This window comes from Propithecus coquereli, unplaced genomic scaffold (assembly GCF_000956105.1).
Source record: "Propithecus coquereli isolate 6110/MARCELLA unplaced genomic scaffold, Pcoq_1.0 Scaffold567, whole genome shotgun sequence".
NCBI classification, from domain to species: Eukaryota; Metazoa; Chordata; class Mammalia; order Primates; family Indriidae; genus Propithecus; species Propithecus coquereli.
This window is the reverse complement of record NW_012151585.1, coordinates 1,114,080-1,138,651: the sequence shown is the minus strand read 5'-3', so window position 1 is coordinate 1,138,651 and position 24,572 is coordinate 1,114,080. Positions and strand designations below refer to the sequence as shown.

At 41.8% G+C, this 24,572-nt stretch overlaps 1 protein-coding gene across 1 annotated transcript in view; it reads left to right on the top strand.

The window, feature by feature from the left end:
* Nucleotides 1-2,519: 2,519 nt before the first annotated feature.
* EIF4ENIF1 (eukaryotic translation initiation factor 4E nuclear import factor 1) overlaps nt 2,520-24,572 on the top strand; it is a 45,266-nt gene continuing 23,213 nt past the window's right edge. The window contains 5 exon segments of the mRNA XM_012657982.1: nt 2,520-2,707; nt 17,041-17,114; nt 20,168-20,295; nt 22,768-23,054; nt 23,335-23,536. Of these exon segments, the coding sequence (XP_012513436.1) occupies nt 2,612-2,707; nt 17,041-17,114; nt 20,168-20,295; nt 22,768-23,054; nt 23,335-23,536 (787 nt within the window). The 5' untranslated portion in view covers nt 2,520-2,611.

The window sequence follows — 24,572 nt, the reverse complement described above, 5'->3', positions numbered from 1 at the left end:
ACCTTCTCCACTACTCTAGAAAAGTCTCCACGACATTAAAGGGAATTAGACCTGCTTCTACCCACTTTAGGAAGAACTTGGATTGTAAAAGCCGCCTGATTTTTAAAATAAAAATGACCATTAATCACCTGCAATGTATCTCTGCATAGGCTTAAAAATAAAAGCTCAGCAGCTTTATGGAGGTTACAAGGTTTTTACCCACCTTATCCTGTTTAACCCTGACAACTGCCCTGTGAGTGGGTTATCTTCTCAGCTTTACAGATGAGAAAACCAAGGCTCGCTCCAAGGACAAATTGCCTAACTCCACACCTTGTAGGAAGTGCCAGAGATGGGATGCAAACTCAAGCCCCACTTGCAAATGTTTCCCTCTACCTCTTGCCTGCAGAAAAAGGATAGTTTGTAAGAAACACACTTTATTCAATATTACAGACGAAAAGAAAAACGTTAGCATTGTTCTCTCTGTTGCCAAGACTCATAGAAAGGAACATAGTGGTCACTGCCCAACCCCCTAATTTCACAAGTTAAGAAAGTAGAGTTCAAAGAAACTAGGCCTCTTGAAAGAACTGTGGGCTTCGTTGCCCTTTAACGGGAAAAACTGCATTCCCCTTTACGCCCATGTATCATTTCACGTCAATTCTGGGCAGTCCCACAGGGCAAAACACAGCGCTAGGACACTCTTGCAGACCAGGCTCACAAATGACCTCTTCCCCAGCTTGGCAGTTACTGGCACTGCTCACGTATTTGCATTCCTCTGCCCCCCAGAGTTTCAGCATTACGTGCTAGGCACATGTTTGCCATGTCACATTCTCCCAACCACACTCGCACTTCCCCTTCCCATGCAGGTTATGGGCGGGAAAAAAATTAACGAATTTCTCAGTTGCCTTTATTGTCTATCAAAGGCAACCGTGGCAAGTTTGCTTATTAATGCAGCAGCCAGTAATCTCGTTTAACCCTCATAAATCTACAGAGAGACCATCTTAGAAACTCAGATAAGTCAGAGAAGGCTCGAAAATTCGCAAGTTCTCCTAACCCAGATTCCCACTACCGAAGCCCAAGCCTTCTCTGTTGGCGCGAACCGTGCAAACGCAACAGTGGTCGCCCGGTATCTGACCCAGGACCACCTCGCCGCCGCCTTCCCAGAGTGGCGTGGCGCGGCTCTTGGGTCCCAGGCACCGCCTGCTTCCCCTCCCACTCCCGCGCAGCGCGCGTGGGAACGCGGCGCCCTCCCCCGGGCTGCCCACGGCGACCGCCTGCGCGCACCGGGACAGGTTTCCGCCGCCCCTACCGCGGCCTCTTCCCCGCCGCCGCCGTCTCCTCCCTCCCGCCGCCTCCCGGCTGCCGGGCCCGCGCAGGGGCTGCCGTCCGGGAAGCGCGCCACGATGTTTCTCCTTTCCGCCCGGCACCACTGCAGCCACCTCACATCCGGGCGCGCGGCGGCGAAGGCGGTGCCGGGGCCCGGGTGCGTGGAGGGAGTTATTAAGGGGGAGGGGGCCGAAGAGGAGGGGCGGAGGGCCGGGCCGCGGTTACGGCGGCTGAAGAGAGACAGCCCGGGCCGGTGGGGGGGCGAGAACGAAGGCCGCGGGGAGCAGCGCTTGGACCCGCGCGGGCGGCGGGGAGGGAGGCGGAGGTGAAGAGGGGCCGCGGAGCGGCAGAGGCACCGAGTAAGGGCCGGCGGCGGCAGCGGGATTCGGGGCGCTGCGCGCCGGTGCCCGCGGGGATAGAAGGGGCGCGGGCGCACTGCTCCTGGGGTCGCGTGCGTGAGCGCGGGCGCCGGGGCGCGCGCGGGGGGTGAGCAGGGGCGCGAGGCCCGCAGAGCGGGCAGCGGGGGGCTGGCGGGGCCCGAGCCGCCGGGGCGGACGGCGGCGGGCCTGCGCCAGCTCCAGCTCAAAGCGCCCGGGCCGGGGGATTTGGCCTCCCTGCTCCCCCCGGCCGGCCTTCCCTTAGTGAGTACCGTCCCCGCCCTTCCCCCGAAGGAGGCCGCTCGGCTAGGGCCTGCGCGAGGGGCTGGGGGGTTGAGGTCGCGGCCCGGAGAAGCCGAGTTTCAGAGCTGAAGCCGGTGCTCGCCCTTTCCTTGCTTCGGGTTCCCCTGACATGGCCACAGGTGCGGCCGGCTGGGCGAGGGGCGCTGGGGCCCGTTCCCCAGTCCTTGACCCCCGAGTAATAAGGGGCAGCTGGCGCCGTCCATTGGCAAGTGACAGGCACTTTACAACAGCCCGACTTCGCAGATCCCCAAAACCAACCAGTCTCCTACCTGCCCCCACTCCAGGAAACTTCCCCACGAATGGTCCTCACGGGTGGCAGCGACTAATCTTGGTTTCTTTTTGTATTAAAAGCTGCTTAAAGGTTATACCTTCAGTTTGATGCCTTCCACTTCTGCTTTTACCCTGTTGATGCTTAGAATACTAGGAGAGATAACTAAGTACCAGTGGTTCTATTTACAAGTCGGTTCTGATTTATAGCATAATTTTGGAGTGGGGGCTTGTTTTTTAAAACTAGCTATTTTAAGAGAAAAGTTTCAGTTTCTTAAACAGCCAAGACGGCTGAAAACTAACTTCTCAGAATTTTGTGCTGATTTATCTTCCAGGTGCAAAGAATTGTAGATCAAGGAGCCATGGATAGGAGAAGTGTGGGTGAAACAGAAAATGGAGATGCTTTCCTTGACCTGAAGAAGCTGCCGGCCTCCAAATCCCCCCATCGCTATACAAAAGTAGGCTTTGTTACTAATGAAATAGTGTTTCTTTGTAGGTAGGGAAGTTAGTAACATTGTATAGGTATTTTACTGGTATTACTCTAAAGTGGTAGTTTCATTCTATTTAGATTAAATATTAACTAAATTTAGTAAAGCATTGCTGTGAATATTTTTCTGAAAGTATAAATATTAAGAGTTTAAACTGGAATTTGCTTTAAGAAGCTTTTCTAGGTGAAGAGGATATCAGCTCAGATCTCATATATAAATTTGTTGATCAGTACACGTTGGCATGTAAGTTCTGTTACAGCTGTGTGATTGTTACGTTATTGACTTAGATACTGTAGGGTGAGGATTCTGTCTCTAGAATGCCTCACAAAATTGGTGTCTTCTGTATTGACATTTCCGTGAGAGGCAAACTGCCTAGGAATGCTCTTTAGTGTGCTTGGCCAGGGTAACTGAATTTTTTGTTTGTTTACTTTCTATCACAAATTGGATATGGACTCAGAAAAGTAAGGCTTCAGTCAAAAATTTTATGGTGATTTTTAAACTGCTCATCTAGATAACTAATGAGGGGGGTAGTCTTATATTAAAGATCTTCAGTACATATCTTACTGGCTACTAAAAGTTTCTAGAGAAGTTGACAGGACTTGGTGAGCTGTAAATTCATTGCTGGGTCCCTGACATGCATTGGGCTGGATTATATAAAGCCTGCTCAACAGTGTTAAAGCAGCTGGTCTGTTGGAAGGGTTGGGCTCGTAGTTATATTTCTTTAGTATGGACCCAGTCATGGACTCTAAAATGACTTATTGTCCCTGGCTTCCCAGGATACTGACTGGTTAATGTTTTAAAGCCAGGTTTTGTTTGTGTACTAGTGCCACTACTCTTACCTACTTGATAAAGTATCAAATGCTGTCAAGATTAATACTCATTTTCAGCATTTACACTGAACCCCTCCGGGGTGGGGGTGGGGGTTTCAGGTGTAAAAGGGTTCTTGGTTAATTACTGTCTTTGCACAGTCTGTTTTGATATGACAGCATGTGAGTTCATAGCATTTTAGTTCTGCATTCAGATTTGTTTTTCCCAAATGTATTTTCTCTCAGACCTGAGAGTGCTTGAGTAGTGTTTCACAACCTAAATTCATTTGCTAAGATGTTGACAGGTGAATTCTGAATGGAGAAAAGCTTATCAAATGAAGGGAAACTGAAATCTCCCAGTACTTTTTGAATTAAAGTTGTAACTGGTAGTCTAGCGTCTAGGCAGAAAGGCTTTTGAATCTCTTCACACAGTGATCAGAAGGTGGCATGTATATTTCTGTCTTTATGTTTAAGTTGTATTTAGGAAGATTTTATTAGTCTCTCTTAGGGTAGGACTTATGTTTGTTCACAGTAAAGATTAAGAACCTCAATATTGTCCTTTATTTTGTAGAGACAGTCTTGCTCTTTGTCCAAGCTGGAGTGCAGTGGCACGATCATAGCTCACTGCAGCCTTGAACTCCTGGGCTCAAGCAAGCCTCCTGCCTCAGCCTTCTGAGTAGCAAGGACTGCAGGCATGTGCCACCTCGATAGGCTAATTTTTCTATTTTTTGTAGAGATGGGGTCTTGCTGGGTTGCCCAGGCTGGTCTCTAACTCCTGGGCTTAAGCAATCCTCCTACCTCAGCCTCCCAAAGCAGTGGGATTACAGGTATGAACCACTGTGCCAGACCCTCATTTTTGACATTGCATGTCAGAATTCTGTCATGCTTAGGTAAATGTGCCTTAAAGAACTGGTTAAAAGCATTTCGTAGGTTAATGACAATGGCACTTAGATTTAACAGTCTTCTCTACCAAATTTAGTTGGAAATAGGTTTACTTTCCACTGCATTCAAGAGGATTTAGATAATGGCAATTTTAGGAAAGTGTTTAGACAGTGTCAGAGCAGTGCTTTCATATATACACTCTAATAATTTTATGTGGAATTTGATAACTAAGTCTTTCTCCCTTTGAAGAAAGCTTGAAATGGTCCTGCATTCAGGACCCTATAATAAATGTCCTATTAGTTCCACAATTGGAATAATATTTGAGCCATCCTACTTCCTCCCCTACATACTAAGATCAAACTATGTGAATAAATAAAGAGTTCACGGGCTAGGAGGTCCAGAAGCAGTAGAGGGAAACTGTTCTCTCAGTCTCGATTTTTTTTTTTTTTTTTTCTTTTAAAGCTACAGCACCTAGTATTCCCCAGTGGTCTCCCATCCAAGTACTAACCACACCCAATCCTGCTTAGCTTCTGAGATTAGATGAGATTGAGTGCATTCAGGGTGGTATGGCTGTAGACTCATCAGTGATTTTTTTTTTTTAATAGGTGATGTAATCTGTGGAAACTTTTGTAGTTGTGCATGTTTACTCACATGATCAAAAAAACACATTGGCCAGATGAGAGGGCCCCTTAACCTTTGACCTTTAGCATTCAGTTGCTTTCTGAGATAACGTTAATAGTCTGTTCAGAATTTGAAGGGTTTTTTTCCCCCATGAAGGTGGAAGAGTGCAAATATTTGGTCAGGTGCTTTTCAGGGTAACATACCAGAGTTTCCCTGTGTTGGCATCCTTTAGGTCAGCTTCTCAAATGTTAACGTGCCCATGGGATCATCTATAGGCCTTGGTAAAGTATGACTTCTGAGTGGTAGTTCAGGGTGGGCCTGAAGATTCTGCCTTTTAACCAGCTCCCAGATTTGAGTATCAAGGCTTTAGTGTTCCTTGGAGAACTTGATAAAGGGTGCTGGTGTTGTCAGGCAACTCAGATGCACTATTACTCTTCAGGGTTCGGATGGTGTTCATTGTGCCTCCCACAATATCTTAGGAACCCAAGTTAGAGTCACATGAGGTACTTTCAGGCCTACTCCTAAGTCTCAGTGATGATTAATTGGGATGGTTATAAGTGGGTTTATTATATACACGTGTTATCCTGAGGTCCTTGAGCCCCTAATTTATAAACTTGAATCTATTTTGCTAGGCCAGTTTCCAAAGACCAATAGCTATGTTTTGGTAGTGTTTAAATATGCATTTTAAAGTGACTAGATTCTATTAACGGACTTTTGGAGGTTATAGAATAGGGTATTATCTGAAAGTTGTGGATTAAAAGTGGTTTAGACAGTGGTTCTCAAAGTGTGGTCCCTGAAAAAGCATTAGTATCATCTCACATGGTAACTTGTTAGAAATACAGATCTCAGACCCCTTCCCTTCCAGTGGTACTGAATGAGAAACTCTGGGAGTAGGGCCTAGCCTTATGCATTTAGCAAGCTTTTCAGGGGATGCTGACTCAGGTTTGAGTTTGAGAGCCATTGGCTTAGGAAACAGGAGGCAGTGGTGCTCATTAGTGGAAAAATTTGGGGGGACTCATGCAACTTTTTCTTCATCAGAGGCCTTTTTTTTTTAACCAGTTCTTGAGGTATAGTACCTGCTATCGTGTTAGTGATGCTATCTTCTGCTTGAAATATGAAATAGAAACATTTTAGACCTCCTGACTATTCAAATCCATGTTTTTTCCTCCAAGTGAGTAGGCTGACCTTCTTAGATCAGAGTATATATACTTTGTGCTGTTCCTCCTTTGCTCTTGTATTTTGCCACTGATTCCTTATTAAATGGTTGTCATCTGCCAGTTGGATAGGCAATTAAACATTTAGGACATTCAGCTCTATACTGACCAGTGTCAAGCATGCATGTTAAATCTGCCAACCAAAAAGTAGGTGTTTGATTATCTGAGTTTAACTTCATGTGGGCTCTTCATTACTTTGACTAGTTATAAATTGGCTTTGACTAGCTTTAAAAAAATAATAAAAAATTAAAATTAAAAATTAAAAAAATGAATTGGCACCATTTTAATCAGTGTCTCTGGGGATCTTTAAAGGAGGCTACCGTGATTTGTGGCTGGTGAGCCAGGTGGTCACAGTGGTCGCTACAGCCGTGTTTGTCTTTGGTTTAAAACTATCAAGAAAACAAACAAGCAACTGAAGTGGACTGATTTGAGTAATCCCCCTAGCTTTCTTTGAGAGAGTCAGTTATGAGACTTGAAGCCAGCCCTCTGAGAAAAGAGTAACTGATTTAAATCCTAGGTTGAAATCAAGAATCACATGGTTAGTTTTTCCCATATAGAAATCTTGTTTTAACTGTATATGTATCTTTCATAAACTGAGTTGAGTAGTAACCTCTAACAGGTGGCATTTCAGTGACATACTTAGCTACAAACTTCTTAAGCTAGTATAAAAATAGGGATACATATTTATATTGGGGAAGGCAGAATTATAGTATGAAAAATCATTATTCAATCTTAACGTGTCAGCTGTCCAGAAAACCTAGCTAACTGGAAGTTCTTAGATGGGGCTAGCTGGCAAGACCATAGACACTGTTTTCTACTGCTTTTTCCTGCCTGTTCCAATTCTGTCATCTTGAAAAGCTGGGATTCAGGGCCCTTGCCCCATGAGTATCTTCTACTTGCTCGTAGTGGCAGCTTTTAGCTAGGTAATGAGTCATGCATTGCACAACTGGATCCTTTAACATAGAAATTTGTGGAAGGGGCCTATTCAGGAAAAGGTGCTATGAGAGGAGGCTGGGTTAGGCGTAACCTGCTCAAGGAGGTGGCAGTTTGGCTTAGGGTTCCAGTAGTCTCACTGGACAGGGACAGGCCCAGCAGTGAGTGGCAGAGGTTCTGGAAGGACCCTCAAGAGAAGCATTGGAGAGGAAAGGATAAGGAGCCGAGTGAGCCCCAGTGCCTGGTTTAGGATTCCCATTGTACCACTTACCTGTGTGGCCTTTAGCCATATACTTAGTTTCTCTGAATCTCATCCTTTTCCTCTATAAGATGGGAGTGGAATAGTACTTATAGGATTCCTCATAGGATTTTTATGGAGAATGAATGAGAAAATGCATTTCAAATGTTTAGAAAAGCACCTGGCACACAGTAAGTGTTAAAAACTGCTTTTGGGCTGGGTGTGGTGGCTCTCGCCTGTAATCCTAGCACTCTCGGAGGCCAAGGGGGCAGGATTGCTTGAGCTCAGGAGTTGGAGACCAGCTTGAGCAAGAGCAAGACCGTGTCTCTACTAAAAATAGAAAAAATGAGCTGGGCATGGTGGCATGCACCTGTAGTTCCAACTACGTGGGAGGCTGACACAGTAGGATTGCTTGAGCCCAAGAGTTTGAAGTTGCAAGTGAGCTATTATGCCACTGTGCTCTAGCTGGGGCAACAGAGTGAGGCTCTGTCTCAAAAAAAATCATGATGTAATAAGGTTGGGGGGTACTAAATGATATACCTCCCTTAGATAGCAACTTTAGATCAAGATTCTTATTTTCTAAATGTAATGGGTAACCATCTCCATTTTAGTACGAAACGGAAAGTCCTATTGAGGATGCGATGCCACTAACCTAAAAGTGATTTTCATATTTTAAGTTTCCCTCTATTTATCTACCTGCTCGCTTAATGTTTTGCATTGCTTTTATTGGTATATGAACACATTTAAAAACCAAGGTTTACTTCTATTGTTTTGGCCAGATCAACAGAAAAAACATGAACCAAAAACACCAAGCTTTTCTGTTTTTTTTATTCCCATTTTTTTAGTTTCGTATAAATTCTTTCACTAGAAGAAAGTCTTTGCATTGAAAGCAGCCCCTGTCAGATGCTTGCGTGAATCCAGGTGCTAAGTCCTTTTTATAAAGTCTGCATGATTCCATTGAACTGCCTATGAGAACTATTCTAAATGGTGTCCTTTTAACTTCACGAATGGGGGATGATGGAATGTATCCCACGTGCCCCTGTGTCGTTAGTTTGCTATTGCCCTGGCTAACAACTATGGATGCTATTACCCCATCATGATCTATATTTACAGCTTTCTAATCTTTTCAGAACAATTATGTGATTTTGCAGAATGAAATGTCAGGTCAGTTTAGCAACCATCTGAGAGCCTGATGAGCCAGGCCTTGGTACTAGTGGGCATGTGGAGAATGGGGACTGAGAGAGAACGTCAAAGATGGACCTGACCGAATCACTGCTCTTGGACATTTGCCTTCTTGATGAAGAGCCAGGCACACACAAGTAGGGTACTGGGTCACTTGTAGAGCACTTTAACCATTAACAAGGGAATTTTGGTTTTTTAAAAAACATCCACCTTAATTATAAAAAAAAAATGAGCTTTTTACTCTTATGAATTGAATTCAGCTCACAAAGCCAAGGAATATTTCCCCTTTAATCCCCTTCTGTGTATATTATGTGTGTGAAATTCTTTGATGTCAGTGTCGTCAGAATGCACAGCTGCTTCTGCAAGGGATTCCTGCAGAGAGACACTCGTTGAAAATTTTAACCATTGTGTGGGGCTTATATTGAGATTCATTTGCTTCCTACTTTAATACTGATCACCAAAAGTAGGTGTCCATATTATTAATTCCCAAATAAGGTGTTTTGGGAGGTTTGACAATTTTTCTTTAAGGAAAGATGCTGCAACTAAGAAAATGCGTTTATACTTCATTGGGTGTGTGGCTCTTGGGCAATTTGCAGCTTGTTCTTGCCTAGTCAGGTTTTAGTAACTTGTGTAAAACGTGAAATCTCAGGTATTAACTCTTCGGTTGTCCAGATGATAACTTAAGTGAATTTGTACATGATCAGTACGTTTCTGTGGGTTTTAAGACTACAAAAGGATAATATCCCATTCTCTCCTGAAATACTCATAAGGAGGGAGCAGCCCCAGTTAGGGCATTTTCCAAATATTCTGCCTTTAGCCAAAATTAAAAGTTTTCTTTGAAAATATCACCAAGGGGGCTGGGTATGGTAGCTCATGCCTGTAATCCCAGCACTTTGGGAGGCTGAGGCAGGAGGATTGCTTGAGCCAAGGAGTTTGAGGTTGCCGTGAGCTATGATGATGCCACTGATAGCTCGGGCAACAGAGCAAGACCCTATCTCAAAAAAATAAAATTTAAAAAATTAGCCAGCTATGGCGGCACGTGCCTATAGTCTAGCTACTCAGGAGACTGAGGGCAGGAAAATTGCTTGAGCCCAGGAGCTTTAAGGCTGCAGTGAGCTATGATTGAGCCACTGCACTCCAGCCTGGATGACAGAGTGAGACCCTGTGTCAAGAAAAGAAGATATCCCAAAAGGGTTCCTTTCCAGGAATAATTGATGTTAAGAGCTCTTGATGAGATGGTAAGTTCAGCACTTCTCTTGAGAGACGGAGAAGAGCTGTGGGGCCAGGGATAAGGTCATCTGCCTATGCTAGGCATAGAGCCTGGCACACAGGAAAAGTTCTGTGAACAGTTATGAAAAGAGCACACTGTGTATTAACTCAGCTTATGCTTTCTCTCCTCCCTACTTAAGTTGGGGGGTCTTCTTGTGCTGGGATACCATTTGATGCATCTTAGGACATTGCTGGGAGGTAGCATATTTAGCTTTCTAAACTGCTCGAGGAGGCTTTCTCTTATCTTACCCTAAACATCTCAGGTGGACCTTGGGCCACATTTTGAGAAACATGCTCAATTTAAAGCATTAATTCTTAACCTCCTTGGGATACATTGATGATCTTTCAAAGGTATTAACACTAACCACAGAAATTGTACAAGTATATACTTCTATGTATGGTTTTAAGAGTAGAGGGTCCTTATATTCCTTGAGTCCATGAAACTGGTTTTAAAAGCCCTGCTCTCAAGAGCAGTAAATAGTTTTACCTAGACGTTTATTCCCAGCAGCTTTTACAACCCAAGAGTTGTGTGTTGTGTGTGTGTTTACCCATTTCTCAGCCTATTAGTGAAGAAAATGGCTCTTCATCTTCTACAAACAGGTAAGCTATGCTTCAGCCATTGCACTTGGTGAGAGGTGCACCCCAGCACAAATGGTGCTGCTGATGTTGCTTAAGCCATTGTGCAACTTGCTTGTTACTCTGCCTCTTGTTCTCATACACCTGACAAATTTGTACAGTTGGCCACTTGAGCATTTATTCATACCGATATATACCAAGCATGTAAAGTCAACAACAAAAAAAACTGGAATAACATGGGAGCGAAAGTTAGAATGTCTTTACCAACCTGAACAACTCTTTCATATCTGAGGGTAGTAGGCCTTTCAGTCTGTGGTTAGAGCAATAAGTCTATAAGAAGAAAAATTAAATTGAATAAAACATTAACCTCTGGTAACTGAACCTCTTCATTTACCTTTTTAAATAAACTTTTAAAATTTAGATATAATTCACATACATAAGTGTACCATTCAGTGGTTTTTAGTAAATTCACAAAGTTGTACGACCATCAGCACTAATTCCAGAATAATTTTATCACCCCAAACAGAAACTTTGTGCCCATTGATAGTCATCATCATCCCCCTAGCCCTAGCCCCTCGCAACCATTAATCTACTTTCTGTCTCTATGGATTTATCTACTCTGAACATTATGTATAAAGAGAATCATGCAGTGTGTAGCCTTTTGAGTCTGGCTTCTTTCACGTAGCATAATGTTCTCAAGGTTCATCCATACCTTACAGTAGCTTAGAATGAAAGTACTTCATTTCTTTTTATTGCTAAATAATAATTCCATTGTATTCTGTTCAGTATATCAGTATTTCAGTTCTTTTTATTACCAAATAATACTCCATTGTATGGATATACCAACATTTTATTTATGCTGATGGACACATGGGTAGTTTCTATTTTTGGTTGCTGTGAATACTCCTAGGACAATTTGTGTACAAGTTTCTGTGTTCAGTTCTTTTTGGTATATAACAAGGAGTAGAATTGCTGGGTCATACGGTAACTGTTTAACTTTTTGAGAAACTGCCACTGCTTTCCACAGCAACTGCACTAGTTTACATTCCCATCAACAATGTATGAGGGTTCCAATTTCTCTACATCCTTGCCAACAATTGTGAATTTCCTTTTTTTTCCAATTATAGCCAGCCTAGTGGGTGTGAATTAGCATCTCACTGAGGTTTTGATTTGCATTTCCCTAATAATGATGTCGAACAGCTTTCATGTGCTTGTTGGCCATTGTGTATCTCTGGAGAAATGTCTGTTGAAATCATTTTCCTGTGTTCATTTATTGAGACCTGCTCTGCTTCTGAGGTTGCAGTGCAATGGTATGATCATAGCTCACTGCAGCCTTCAACTCCTAGGCTCAAGTAGTCCTCCTGCCTCAGCCTCCCAAGTAGCCAGGACTACAGGCATGCACTACCATGCCCAGCTGATTTTTTAAATTTTTTGTAGAGACAGGATCTCACAACGTTGCCCAGGCTGGTCTTGAACTCCTGGCCTTAAGTGATCCTCCCACCTCAGCCTTCCAAAATGCTGGAATTACAGTCATGAACCACCATGCCCCGGCCTATTTTTATTTTTTATTTTTACTTTTTTAGAGACTCTGTCTCACTCTGTTGCTCAGATTGGAGTGTAGTGGTGCAATCATAGCAGCCTTGAACTCCTGGGCTTAAGTTATCCTCTCGCCTCAGCTCCCAAGTAGCTGAGACTATATGCTCCACCACACCCGGCCCCATTTGCCTGTTTTTGTTTTGTTTTTTGAGACAGTCTCACTCTATCGCCCTGGCTAGAGTACAGTGGCATCATCAGAGCTTACTGCAACCTCAAACTTCTGGGCTCAAGCGTTCCTGTGCCTCAGCCTCCCGAGTAGGTGGGACTATAGGCGTGCACCAACATGCCCAGCCAATTTTTCTATTTTCTGTAGAGATGAAGTCTTGCTCCTGCTCAGGCTGGTTGAACTCCTGATGTCAAGCAATCCCCCCACCTTGGCCTCCCAGAATGCTAGGTTTACAGGCATGAGCCACTGCGCTCAGCTTTGCCTGTTTTTAAAGTGGGTTGTCTTTTTGTTGTTGAGTTGTAAGCATTCTCTACATATTTTGGATACTAGACACTTATCAGATAGATGATTTGTAAATATTTTTTTTCCCATTCTATGGGTTGTCTTCATTTTCTTGATAGTGGCCTTTGAAGCACAAAAGTTTTTAAATTTGAAATCCAATTTATCTTTTTCTTCCATTGACTGCTTGTACTTACAGGTGTCATTGCTTAATCCAAGGTCATGAAGGTTTATATCAACTATGTTTTCTAGTTTTAGTTTAAGCTCTTATATTTAGATATTTGATAAATTTTGAGTTAATTTTTGTATATGCTATGAAGTAGGGTTAAACTTTATTTCTTAGAATAGCTTTAGATTTATAGAAAAACTGGGAAAATAATAGAGGGTTCCTCTATTCCTATTATTAACATCGTTAGTATGGTACATTTGTTGCACTTAGTGAACCAGTGTTGATATGTTGTCATGAGCTAGAGTCCGTATTCACATTTTCTTAGCTTTAAACTAAGGTCCTTTTTCTGTTCTACGATCCCATCTAGGATACCATATTATGTTTAGTTGTCATCTCTCCTTAGGCTCCTCATTTCCCTTTTTATTAAGGCTGGCTGTTACTTTTTTTTTTTGAGACAGAGTCTCACTGTGTTGCCCCGGCTAGAGTGCCGTGGCGTCAGCCTAGCTCACAGCAACCTCAAACTCCTGGGCTCAAGTGATCCTCCTGCCTCAGCCTCCCGAGTAGCTGGGACTACAGGCATGCGCCACCATGCCCGGCTAATTTTTTCTATATATATTTTTACTTGTCCAATTAATTTCTTTCTATTTTTAGTAGAGATGGGGTTCCGCTCTTGCTCAGGCTGGTCTTGAACTCCTGAGCTCAAACAATCCGCCCGCCTCGACCTCCCAGAGAGCTAGGATTACAGGCATGAGCCACCACGCCCGGCCTGGCTGTTACTTTTGTCATAATATTTTTTTGACTCCCCACTAATAGGACCAAAATTTGATTTTCCTAGATATTTTGTGGCTGTGTTAAAGTATAAATCTTGCCCGGTTGATTCCTAAATAAATGGATAAAAATCATCAGACTTTCAGCAAACAGCTGTGGTAGTAACTTGGGCTCCCTATTATCTTTTGGAGTCGAAAAACCCACTGTTTAGAAACTTAAACGTTGAGAATTTACACATTTAGGTGTGATGGGTATTGCCCTTAGTTTAATATTAATATTTGGATGGGGGGGTGGTAAAGGAATATGTAATAATATTTGAGTTACTTCAAATAGCAAAAAAATTGCTTTGCAGTATTTTTTCCTGTGGTGTTAAAGTATTTCCTATATTGCAAGGTCCTTCCTGTTTATACTGGAGAATCTTTAAGCCCTCCTGTCCTAAGGATTTCTTTACTGCAATCTGATATCTTCATAACTACTGTTGGTTCATTCACCCTGGCACACCCCTCAAGCTCCAAATTTGTGTCACCCCCACAGGTCTGACACCGTGTTTGCCCTGCAGATTTCACTAGATTCCTGTCTTTGTTGGTGATTTGCAGGTGGTGTCAGTGCTTTGACAGTCTTTCCAGAATTTTGAATAGCCTCTAAGATATTTTCTTATATTAGGAATTCTGTTTATCTCAGTATTCTAAATTTTTCTAGGTATTTCTGCCCAATTAATAAATTCTAAAAAAATGCAGATGCCTGATTGATATTCTGGTTTTAAAACTGTAACATCATCTGGTTCTAGGGCATTTTGCTGTCCTGAAGAAAACATTTAGATGCTTCAGTTTTCTAAAGACACTGAGAAAATTCATGGTATGCTTATGTGCAGTGATTCCTATAGGCTGAGAGAGTAAATCTATTCCTCTATCCTTACCCCAACATGTGGAAGCAGTGATCTGAAAAGCAGTGCACATTCTCCTATCATGAGGCCCATGGTAGTGTTGCAGAGGTCACGGTACAGCACTGTATGCTTTTTTGCAAGGCAGTTGCAGCATTTTACTGGTACTGAATGTTTGGAAATTGCTCTTTTCACTTTGTTGTGAAATTGTTTCAACGTATACCAAAAGAAAGTAATCGTTTTTTTGTGTGTATGCATGTATATGAGCAGATGTTTGCATATTAGTATATGTGTATATATGCATATTATAAATGCATATTTTCTAGTTCTGCAGAAAGGACCTTGAAGCAAATGAGGACACTCAATTCCCAGACCTTCGTTTTTTTATGCCATTCCCCACATAAAGGGACTAAGATTTCTCAGAAGTAGATGATTCCAGGGCTGGGACAGGATGAGTACAAGATAAGCCAGAAAGTAAGGCATCTCTTTTAAAAAAGAGATGATTGGGGCATGTTGGAAGGCCACGTAAGCCAGCATGAAGAGGCTTCCACTGGCAAAGTCTGGGACAATTTGAACCCCAAAATAATGAAGGATGTTAATGAATTATAGACCACTGGAAAATCTAGGCATCTGCAAGTCTGTATCAATAATAAATAGGTAAATAGGAAAAAGAGAGGACTTGTGTTTACAGTATAATGCCAAGTGCTGGCTGGTAAATATACACAGAGGGCTGAAGTTGGAGAATGAAGAGTGGTTTGGGGAAGAATTATCAGTAGGTGATAAATTTAGGTGGAAACTTTGAAGACCAGGATATTTGGATGAGTTAAAGTGTTTCCCCACAGATTTCATACTAAATACAAGTGGGAAAGTAGTAACTAAATGGTAGAGAAACTGGAGAACACCTTGACCAAATTATCAAAATGAACATCACTAGTAATGGGCAGATGGACATAATGGGCATCCAGAGGTGATGCTCTAAGAGGAATACGACATCTCTTAGGTTAGTATTCTGCTCCAGGGATGCTTAGTCTCAATCTAATCATGAGAAAACATTAAACTCAAAATGAATAATGTTCTTTTAAAGAGGCTATATTCTTTAGAAATGTCAATATTGTCATAGACAAAAGTGGTAGAAATGTTCAAGATTAAAGGAGACAGAAGAGACATGACAACCAAGTATCTGATTCTGGATTGGATCCTGTGTTGGAGGAGGGGAAGACAGTAAATATAAAGGACATTATTGGATCAGTTGACAAAATTTGAATTGGGAGGGTAGATTAAAGTATTGATAACTGTAGTTATAAAAAACCAACAACCCTCCTACTGTATGTAATGGATTAGCTTCTCTTATGCATCTGTTATGATACTGGCCAAGTACTGTCCTTGGGAGAATGGAAAAATTGTCACTCAAATCACTTTCTGTAGGGCCATATTCTCATGGAACCAGACAAGAGGCTGTAAAAGAATATCCTCATTATTAGGAAACAGGCACTGAAGTATTTAGGGATAAAGGATCATGACTTAATGCAATTGACTTTCAAATGACTCAAAAAAACTCATATGGGGAAGCTAAAAGAGTTGATCTCATGGAGATAAAGATTAGAAAGATACATACCAGAGGCTGGGAAGGGTGTTGGGAGGGGGGCGGGTAAGAGAGGTTTGTTAATGGGTACAAACATACAGTTAAATAGAAGGAATAAGTTTTAATGCTTAATAGAATAGGGTGACTATAGTTAACAATAATGTAATGTATATTTCAAAATAGCTAGAAGAGAGGATTTGAAATGTTCCCAACACATAGAAATGAAAATACTTGAGGTAACAGACACTCCAAATACATAGACTTGATCATTACACAGTCTATGCATGTAACAACATGACATGTACCCCATAAATATGTACAAATATTTGTATCAATAAAAAAATACTCTGTAAAAAGGCCGGGCATGGTGGCTCATGGCTATAATCCTAGCACTCTAGCAGGCAGAGGTGGGAGGATCACTTGAGGTCAGGAGTTCGAGACTAGCCTGAGCAAGAGCGAGACCCTATCTCTACAAAAAGTTGAAAAATTAGCCAGGCATGGTGGCATGCACCTACCTGTAGGCCCAGCTACTCGGGAGGCTGAAGCAGGAGGATCACTTGAGCTGAGGAGTTTGTGGTTCTGGTGAGCTATGATGACGCTGCCACCACACATTAGCCAGGGTGACGGAGCAGTCTCAAAAAATAATATTCTGCAAAAAGAGCAAATGATAAATAGGGGAAATGTTAACAGGTGAATCCAGGTAAATAGCATATGGGTGTTTTTCGTGTTTTTTTATTCTTGCAACTTTACGTTAAAGAAAAACTATACCCTTGTAAATTGTTAATTTAATGCATTTAAAAGTGGTAAGAGTAGGTGGAGATTTTATCTAAGGCTAAAGCTTCCATGCCTTCATGAGCATTCAGTGTTATAGAATATAACCATATTATTGGACAGCAATTATGAGAGAATGTATTTTAGCAAGAAAGTGATCACTTTTATTAAATTATTTGATAAGTCTGCTTGAGCTTCTTATAAGAATCTTGACCTAACTCTTGTCCTTTATGGAATAAGTCAAGGTATAAGGTACAAGGATTATGTGAAATGTTTAAGCTAGACACTCGGAATTATTCAGAACAGAAATAGGTTGAAAATGTGTGGCCTGAGGAATGTGATTCAAAATACCATTTGATTTCTCTTTTCAGGAGGAGCTCTTGGATATAAAAGAACGCCCCCATTCCAAACAGAGGCCTTCATGCCTTTCTGAAAAATATGACAGGTATGGCAGTCATTGGGTGTCATTCTAGTCATTAACTTCTTCTAGTTGTTAACTTTTTGTTATGTTAAACTTGGTAAATTAAGAATTTTGTTTTGAAGTTTTCTGGTAGAATTATAAGTGGAAGAAGGATTTCAAGATGTAATAACATGAGCTTCAACTAACTGGTAATGAAACTAAAACTAGAAACAACTTGGTCAGTCACATAGTCAGAAAGCAGAATAAAGACTTGAACCCAGGAGTCTTCACCAGTGTCTTTTGCCTCTACCAGTGGTTTTTGAACTGTGCTTTGAGGGTACTTCCTCAAGGGCCTGCCCCAAGCGTGCTGATCAGGACGGCCTGAGCCCTTAGACAGAAGAACCATTCAGCCATTCAGATTACCCTTACTGCATCCTAGGTTCCTTCATAAAAGGGAGATGGCTTTGGTTTAAGAAGGCTATAGCTAACAATGGTCTGAAAATGTCCAGTAATCCTATATTGTATTATTTATGTTCTTCTTAGTCATTTCTTAAATACAGTAGATGGCTCATGTTATCCCTCTTTTTTTTTTTTTTTTTTTTAAGATAGGGTCTTGCTCTGTTGCCCAGGCTGGAGTGCAGTGGCATGATTACAGCTCACACAGCCTCAAACTCCTGGGCTCAAGTGATCCTCCTGCCTCAGCCTCCCAAGTAGCTGGGACTGTAGGTGTGTGCCACCACTCCTGGCTAATTTTTCTATTTTTGGTAGATGGGGGTCTTGCTATGTTGCTCAGGCTGGTCTTGAACTCCTGGCCTCAAGTGATCCTCCCGCCTCAGCCTCCTAAAGTGCTGAGATTCCAGGTATAAGCCACTGCACCCAGCCTAGCCCACGTTTTTTTATTTTATTTATTTGTTTGTTTGTTTGTTTTTGAGACAGAGTCTGGCTCTGTTGCCTAGGCTAGAGTGCTGTGGCATCAGCCCAGCTCACAGCAACCTCAAACTCCTGGGCTCGAGTGATCCTCCTGCCTCAGCCTCCTGAGTAGCTGGCGCTACAGGCATGCGCCACCATGCCCGGCTAGTTTTTTCTGTATATTTTTAGTTGTCCAGCTAATTTCTTTGTATTTTTAGTTGAGATGGGGTCTCACTCTTGCTCAGGCTGATCTCAAACCCCTGAGCTCAAACGATCCTCCTGCCTCAGCCTCCCTAAGTGCTAGGATTACAGGTGTGAGCCACTGCACCCGGCCTTATTTTATTTTTTAACATAAAGCATCATACTATGTTTATTTCCATGGTTGAACAGGATAGACTTTTTAAAATTTGTATATGGACTGTTGAGAAGGGCTGTTAAACCTGGATGCCTCACCACCTTCCCCTGATGAAGGTGGTACTTGAATAATGGCTATTCCAGTTGGTTAGGATTTTTCACGAGTGTCAGACAAGGTGGTTTTTTGTTAAAGTTATAAAACCTTTTTATGCCTCAAGTTACATTTTATTGTAAAAACACCGTTTCTCCTTGGCATAAAATAAAGTTATCATGGGCAGACATAGAGCTTTTATTATGTAGTGGAGACGTTGTGCATAGTAATAAAAAATAAGAGATAGAAGAGAAAGCTTCTCATTCTTTGGTTTCTCTTCTCTCAGAGAATTAAAATTTGTTGGGCTCTTAAACTCCAAGTAATCCTCACAACCACCCTAGAAGGTAGGTAATGTCTCCTTTATTGTGAGGAGTTGAAACTGAGAGATTGACTCACTTATCCAAGAAATGTTCCATTGGTTCCTGCTATGTGGTAAATAAATACTATGCTGAGTGCTCTCAAATACTCCCTGCCTTCATGGAACACTGGTCTGTGGAAGGATACAATCAAATCAAATACATAAGAGTTTGACATTACAAACATTGCAGTCTGCAAAGGACAAGTGTGGGATACTACACTTTACACTTCACTTGTGCTAGTGTATAGCGCAGCCTGTTCTGATGAGGTTGAGGAAGTCCTTGCTGCAGAAGACGCAGCTCAATAAATTATCCAGAATGCCCCTGGTGGTGGGTGGCAGAGCTAGAATTTGAGCCCACGTTTGGGCTCCAGAGCTTTTGCTCTGCACACTGTACCACCTGCCACCCCATTATTAGGGAATAACAAAACCTAAACTACACATTTTAAGCTCTTAAGAGCTGTCTGTTCTGCTTGTGGAAAAATTGAGACTGTGTGTAGAAGTTCTAGAGAAATACACACCAAACATTCCAGGAGCTACTTCTGGTGAGAGGGTTAAGGGATTTTTTTCTCCCTTATATTAAACTTCGGTAAACTCAGTCATTATTTATAGAGCATCTTCCTTGCATAGGACAGGTGTAGTTATTGTAATCCATATGCACCCCAAGGTTTATGGTCTAAATGTTTCAGTTGTGCACAAATCATTGTTTGTCCAGTAACTATTGGTATTATGTGAGCAACAATAAAGTATTACTGAATTGACAGTTGTTTTTGTTTTCATCTTGGAAGAGGTAACCATTCTAAAGGCAACCAAGAAGTTTTATATTGGAAAAAGGTTTCTATAACTTATTACCTGAAGAGGTTTAGAAATTAGACTACTGTGCTCGCTTCGGCAGCACATATGCTAAAATTGAAATGATACAGAGAAGATTGGCATGGATCCTGTGCAAGGATGACACGCAAATTCGTGAAGCGTTCCATATTTTTTAGCACCTCTTGTATACTCCTGGATAGAGCTGGAACGCATTCTACTAAGTGAGGTATCCCAAGAATGGAAAGACAAGCACCACATGTACTCACCATCAAATTGGTATTAACTGATCAACACATAAGTGCACATATAAGAATAACATCTATTGGATGTTGGGCAGGGGGGAGGGGGGAGGAGGGAGGAGGGGACGGGTATATGCATACACAAAGAGTGCAATGCATACCACCCGAAGAATGGACATACTTGAAACTTGGACTTGGGAGTTGGGGGGCAAGGGCAACATACGTAACCTAAACATCTGTACCCCCATAATATGCTGAAATAAAAAAAAAAAAGAAATTAGACTACCTACATTGTTCCTGGGTATAAGTGCTAACTGTTGGTACCTTTTGACTGTAGTGATGGCGTCTGGGACCCTGAGAAGTGGCATGCCTCTCTCTACCCAGCATCAGGACGGAGCTCACCAGTGGAAAGTCTGAAGAAAGAGTTGGATACAGACCGGCTTTCTCTGGTGCGCAGGATAGTAGGTGAGCACACAGCCACTCACAAGTCCGGGCAGTGATTTTGGGGACATGCTCTTGGCTGCTGTGAGAGTTTTATGCATTGGGTGAAAATGTCATTATCAGGAAACTGATTTACCAGTTGGATCTTTCCTAATTACAGCAGAATAGTCACAGTCTTTCCTACATTAGCAGTGGTGAGAAAACTGTATTAGGTTGTGTGCTCTTGCATTAAAAGTATTGATGTCTTTCATTGGCACGAATAACTGAACTAGATGTGATAGGTAGCATAAAGCTGAGCTGGAAATCTGATCATGGTTTGTCTCTCATGAGATGAGTCCTCAGGCGTGAATCAGTTCTGGCAATTCTTAATTCATAATGGACTGTGATCTAAATACAGGGTTTGGATACGGTTTGAAACTGGAGTAAAGTTTGATCTTCCATGTCTTTACCCCTTTAAGCTAGAAAAGATATTTAAGGGTGAAATGGAGACTAGGCAATATAAAAGCCAGTCAAGGAACTTGTTGCCAGAACTCCTTTTGAGATGGTAGGAAGATCTGTCATAACAATTTGGAACTGAGCAAAGACGATATGAGTGACTCTAGTTTAAGCTATTAAGACCCTTCCACACACAGTCTATTAGTACAGTTAGTGCAGTAATGTCCCTCAAACAATTTATTCTAACAGAATCATTAAAGATATACACAGAAACTTTATTAAAATGATGAAAACTTAAAAGGAACTTAAAAATTCAATAGCAGAAATCGAAATGGTAGATTGAGAAAACTTTGGAACATCGATATGAAGGAATATTACATTGTCCAGCTGTAAAAACATGTTGCAGACATATTTATTGGCAAATAATATTCATAATATTGAGTCATAACCAAGTTATACAAAACTGTCCATATTGTATGCTCTTTTTGGAAAAAACTAACTGTACAGAGAAATTCTGGAAAAGTATATACCAGAACATTCTAGGACCTGTTTCTGGTAAGAGCATTAATGCAGGTTTTTCTCATTTGAACTAACCTTCAGTTTCCTAATTTTTCTAGGAAGAGGTTTTTTTATGTGGTGATATGTTTATTTTTTCTTACACCTTTATATGATAATTTACATACAATAGCTTGCACATACAATGTACCATTTGATGTCTTGACATGTGTATCCACCTGTGGAACCACCACGATCAACATCATAAGCATTTTCATCACAACAGTTCCCCAGGATCCCTATGAGTGCTTCCCTTTAACCCCTCCTCACATTGATCTGCTTTCCGTCACTAGAAATTAATTTACATTTCTTAGAATTTTATATAAATGTAATTATTCTATGTACTCTTCGTGTAGCTTCTTTCACTCAGAATAATTTTAAGATTCATCCATATCGTTGAGCGTAGAGCTTATTCCTCCTTTTTATTTCCTAGTAGTATTCCATTGTATGGATTCACTACAGTTTATCCATTTATCTGTTGGTAGACATTTGGGTTGTTTCTAGTTTTTGACTGTCATAACTAAAGCTGCTATGAACATTCATGTACAACTCTCTGTATGGACATATGCTTTCATCTCTTGGGTAAAAACCTAGGAGTAGAATGGCTGGGTCGTATACCAGATGTTTTTTTAATGTTTTGAGAAACCGCCAAACTGTCTTCCAAAGTGGTTGTACCATTTTATTTTACATTTCCACCAGCAGTGTATGAGAGTTCTGCTTGCTTCACATCCTCGTCAGCACTTGGAATGGTCAGTCTTTTTAATTTTAGCCATGCTAATAGGTGTGTAGTGGTATCATACGGTCTAATTTGCATATCCCTAATGACTAAGGATGTTGATTATCTTTTCATATGCTTATTTGCCATCCATATAACTTCTTTGAAGTGTCTATTCAAACCATTTGTCCATTTTTTTAATTGGGCTGTTTTTTATTAAGTTTTTAAGAGTTCTTATATGTTCTGGATACAAGTCCTTTATCAGAAATATGCTTTGAAATATTTTCTCCCAGTTTGTGGCTTGACTTTGCATTCTCCAAACAGATACATTATCCATTTTTTTTTAATTTTTGCATATAGTACCAGGTATAGATTCAAGTTCATGTTTTTTGTGTATGGATATCCAACTGTTTGTCATTTGTTGAGGAGACACTTTAATTTTTTAAGCAGTTATTTTTTCAAATACTGACACCTGTTGTAGTTTATTAGTTGACAAAACATTTGCTAATAATTAATAGATAAGGACTTAGTAAAAATGAAGGCATTGCATAATTAATCATGGAAAATCATTTATTGTGAAGTACATTTATTGCTCCAAAGAGAAAAGGCAAAAGTCTCAGTCTTATTTATAAATATGTAATGCATATGTTACTCTGAATATGTTGATAATCCCAATTTTAGTGGTGACTCTCTTCCGGTCCTCCCCCCATCAGTCATGGACATACCACCTAAAGAAGAAAAACAATGCCCCTGTTGATTTGCTTAATTTTCTCTTTCCCGCATCTCTCCAGATCCACGAGAGCGGGTGAAAGAAGACGACTTAGATGTTGTTCTCAGCCCACAGAGACGAAGCTTTGGAGGGGGCTGCCATGTGACAGCTGCTGTTAGCTCCCGGCGCTCGGGGAGTCCATTGGAGAAAGACAGCGATGGGCTTCGTCTGCTGGGTGGACGTAGGATTGGCAGCGGGAGAATAATCTCTGCCCGGACCTTTGAGAAGGATCACCGGCTTAGCGATAAGGACCTTCGGGAATTGAGAGACAGAGACCGCGAGAGGGACTACAAGGACAAGCGTTTCAGGGTTTGTCTTCTGGACCCTTTGCTTTGGTACCTCATGTGCTTGGGGACTTGATGTTCACTTCATTCATACCACATTACTTTGAGAACTGGATAGACACAGCACACTCTTAAACCAGTCAGGGAGGAGTATAGAGAGCTGGGCTGGGGGAGGTATACAGTGATGGGCTTTGCATCTACCGCATATCTGCATTTCACTACTGAGCATTATTTAATTCATTAAGACCTTAATTGAAATAGAAATGACTAGAATTATTTTAATTTTGCTTTATGAACTTTTCTAGAGGGAGTTTGGGGATAGTAAGCGTGTCTTTGGTGAGCGCAGAAGAAATGATTCTTACACAGAAGAAGAACCAGAGTGGTTCTCAGCTGGACCCACAAGTCAATCTGAAACCATCGAACTGACTGGGTTTGATGATAAGATACTAGAAGAAGATCACAAAGGGAGAAAAAGAACAAGGCGACGGACAGCCTCTGTGAAGGAAGGTCAGTGCAAACTTTGGGAGGGAAGTTCACTGTTTCTAAAATGAATTATCATTGAGTTAATTGTACATTTAGGCATGGGTACCAGATGTTAGGAAATGGCAAGTTTTTAATGATGCAGCCTGATTTTGAAATAGCTTCCTATGTGAGAATTCACTAAGTGTAGATCGTACTGTCTCCTAAAGTCGTTCTGCCACACTAAACAGAAAAGTCTCATGTTACCTTGTAAGAGCACTGCGTACATGAAACGGTTCCTCAGAGATAAGAGATGTGGTAGAAATGATGGGAGTCTCATTTATTGAGCAATTATGGACTACTCACAGTGGTGTTCTGTCTTTTCCCAACAACCCTGTGTGGTGTAGGTACTTTTATGCCCATTTCATAGATGAGGAAATGGAGGCTCCAAGAGCTTAAGTGACTTAAGGTCACTGTGGAAGTAAATAGTAAAGTTGGGAGTTGAGCAACATGCTTTTGGCTTCAGAGCCCACCTTTACCATGGTGTTAGACCTTCCCCAGTCAGTTATTTGTGACTTGCCTCCTTCCAAACTTAGTTTTCTCAGCTGTGAGATAATAAGGTCAGGAGTCTCCCTTGCTAAACTGAAAGAGCCAGAGCTAATAATGTGTATGAAGTGCCTGGTGCAGAGTGAGGGCCGATTGGTCTGTAGCTAGTTATTTTCAGGGCAGTCACTTGGCTCTGAGGTGGCCAGCCACAGGCTGATGGTCTTGGGAAGACGCAGTGCAGGGCCATGGTGAAGAGCCAGGTGGGCTAGCCTGGGTTTTGGGTACTGCGGTGGCTACTTAGAAGAGGATAATCTTTGACAAAATCTTAACAGGTAGGCCTGTTCCTTTGTAAAGTGAAGCCAATACCTGTTATAACTTAAGGGTTATTTTTAGCATTGATGATCAAATCAGGACTCAGTACACATCAGAAGTCGGCCTCGGCCGGGCGCGGTGGCTCACGCCTGTAATCCTAGCACTCTGGGAGGCCGAGGCGGGCGGATTGTTTGAGCTCAGGAGTTTGAGACCAGCCTGAGCAAGA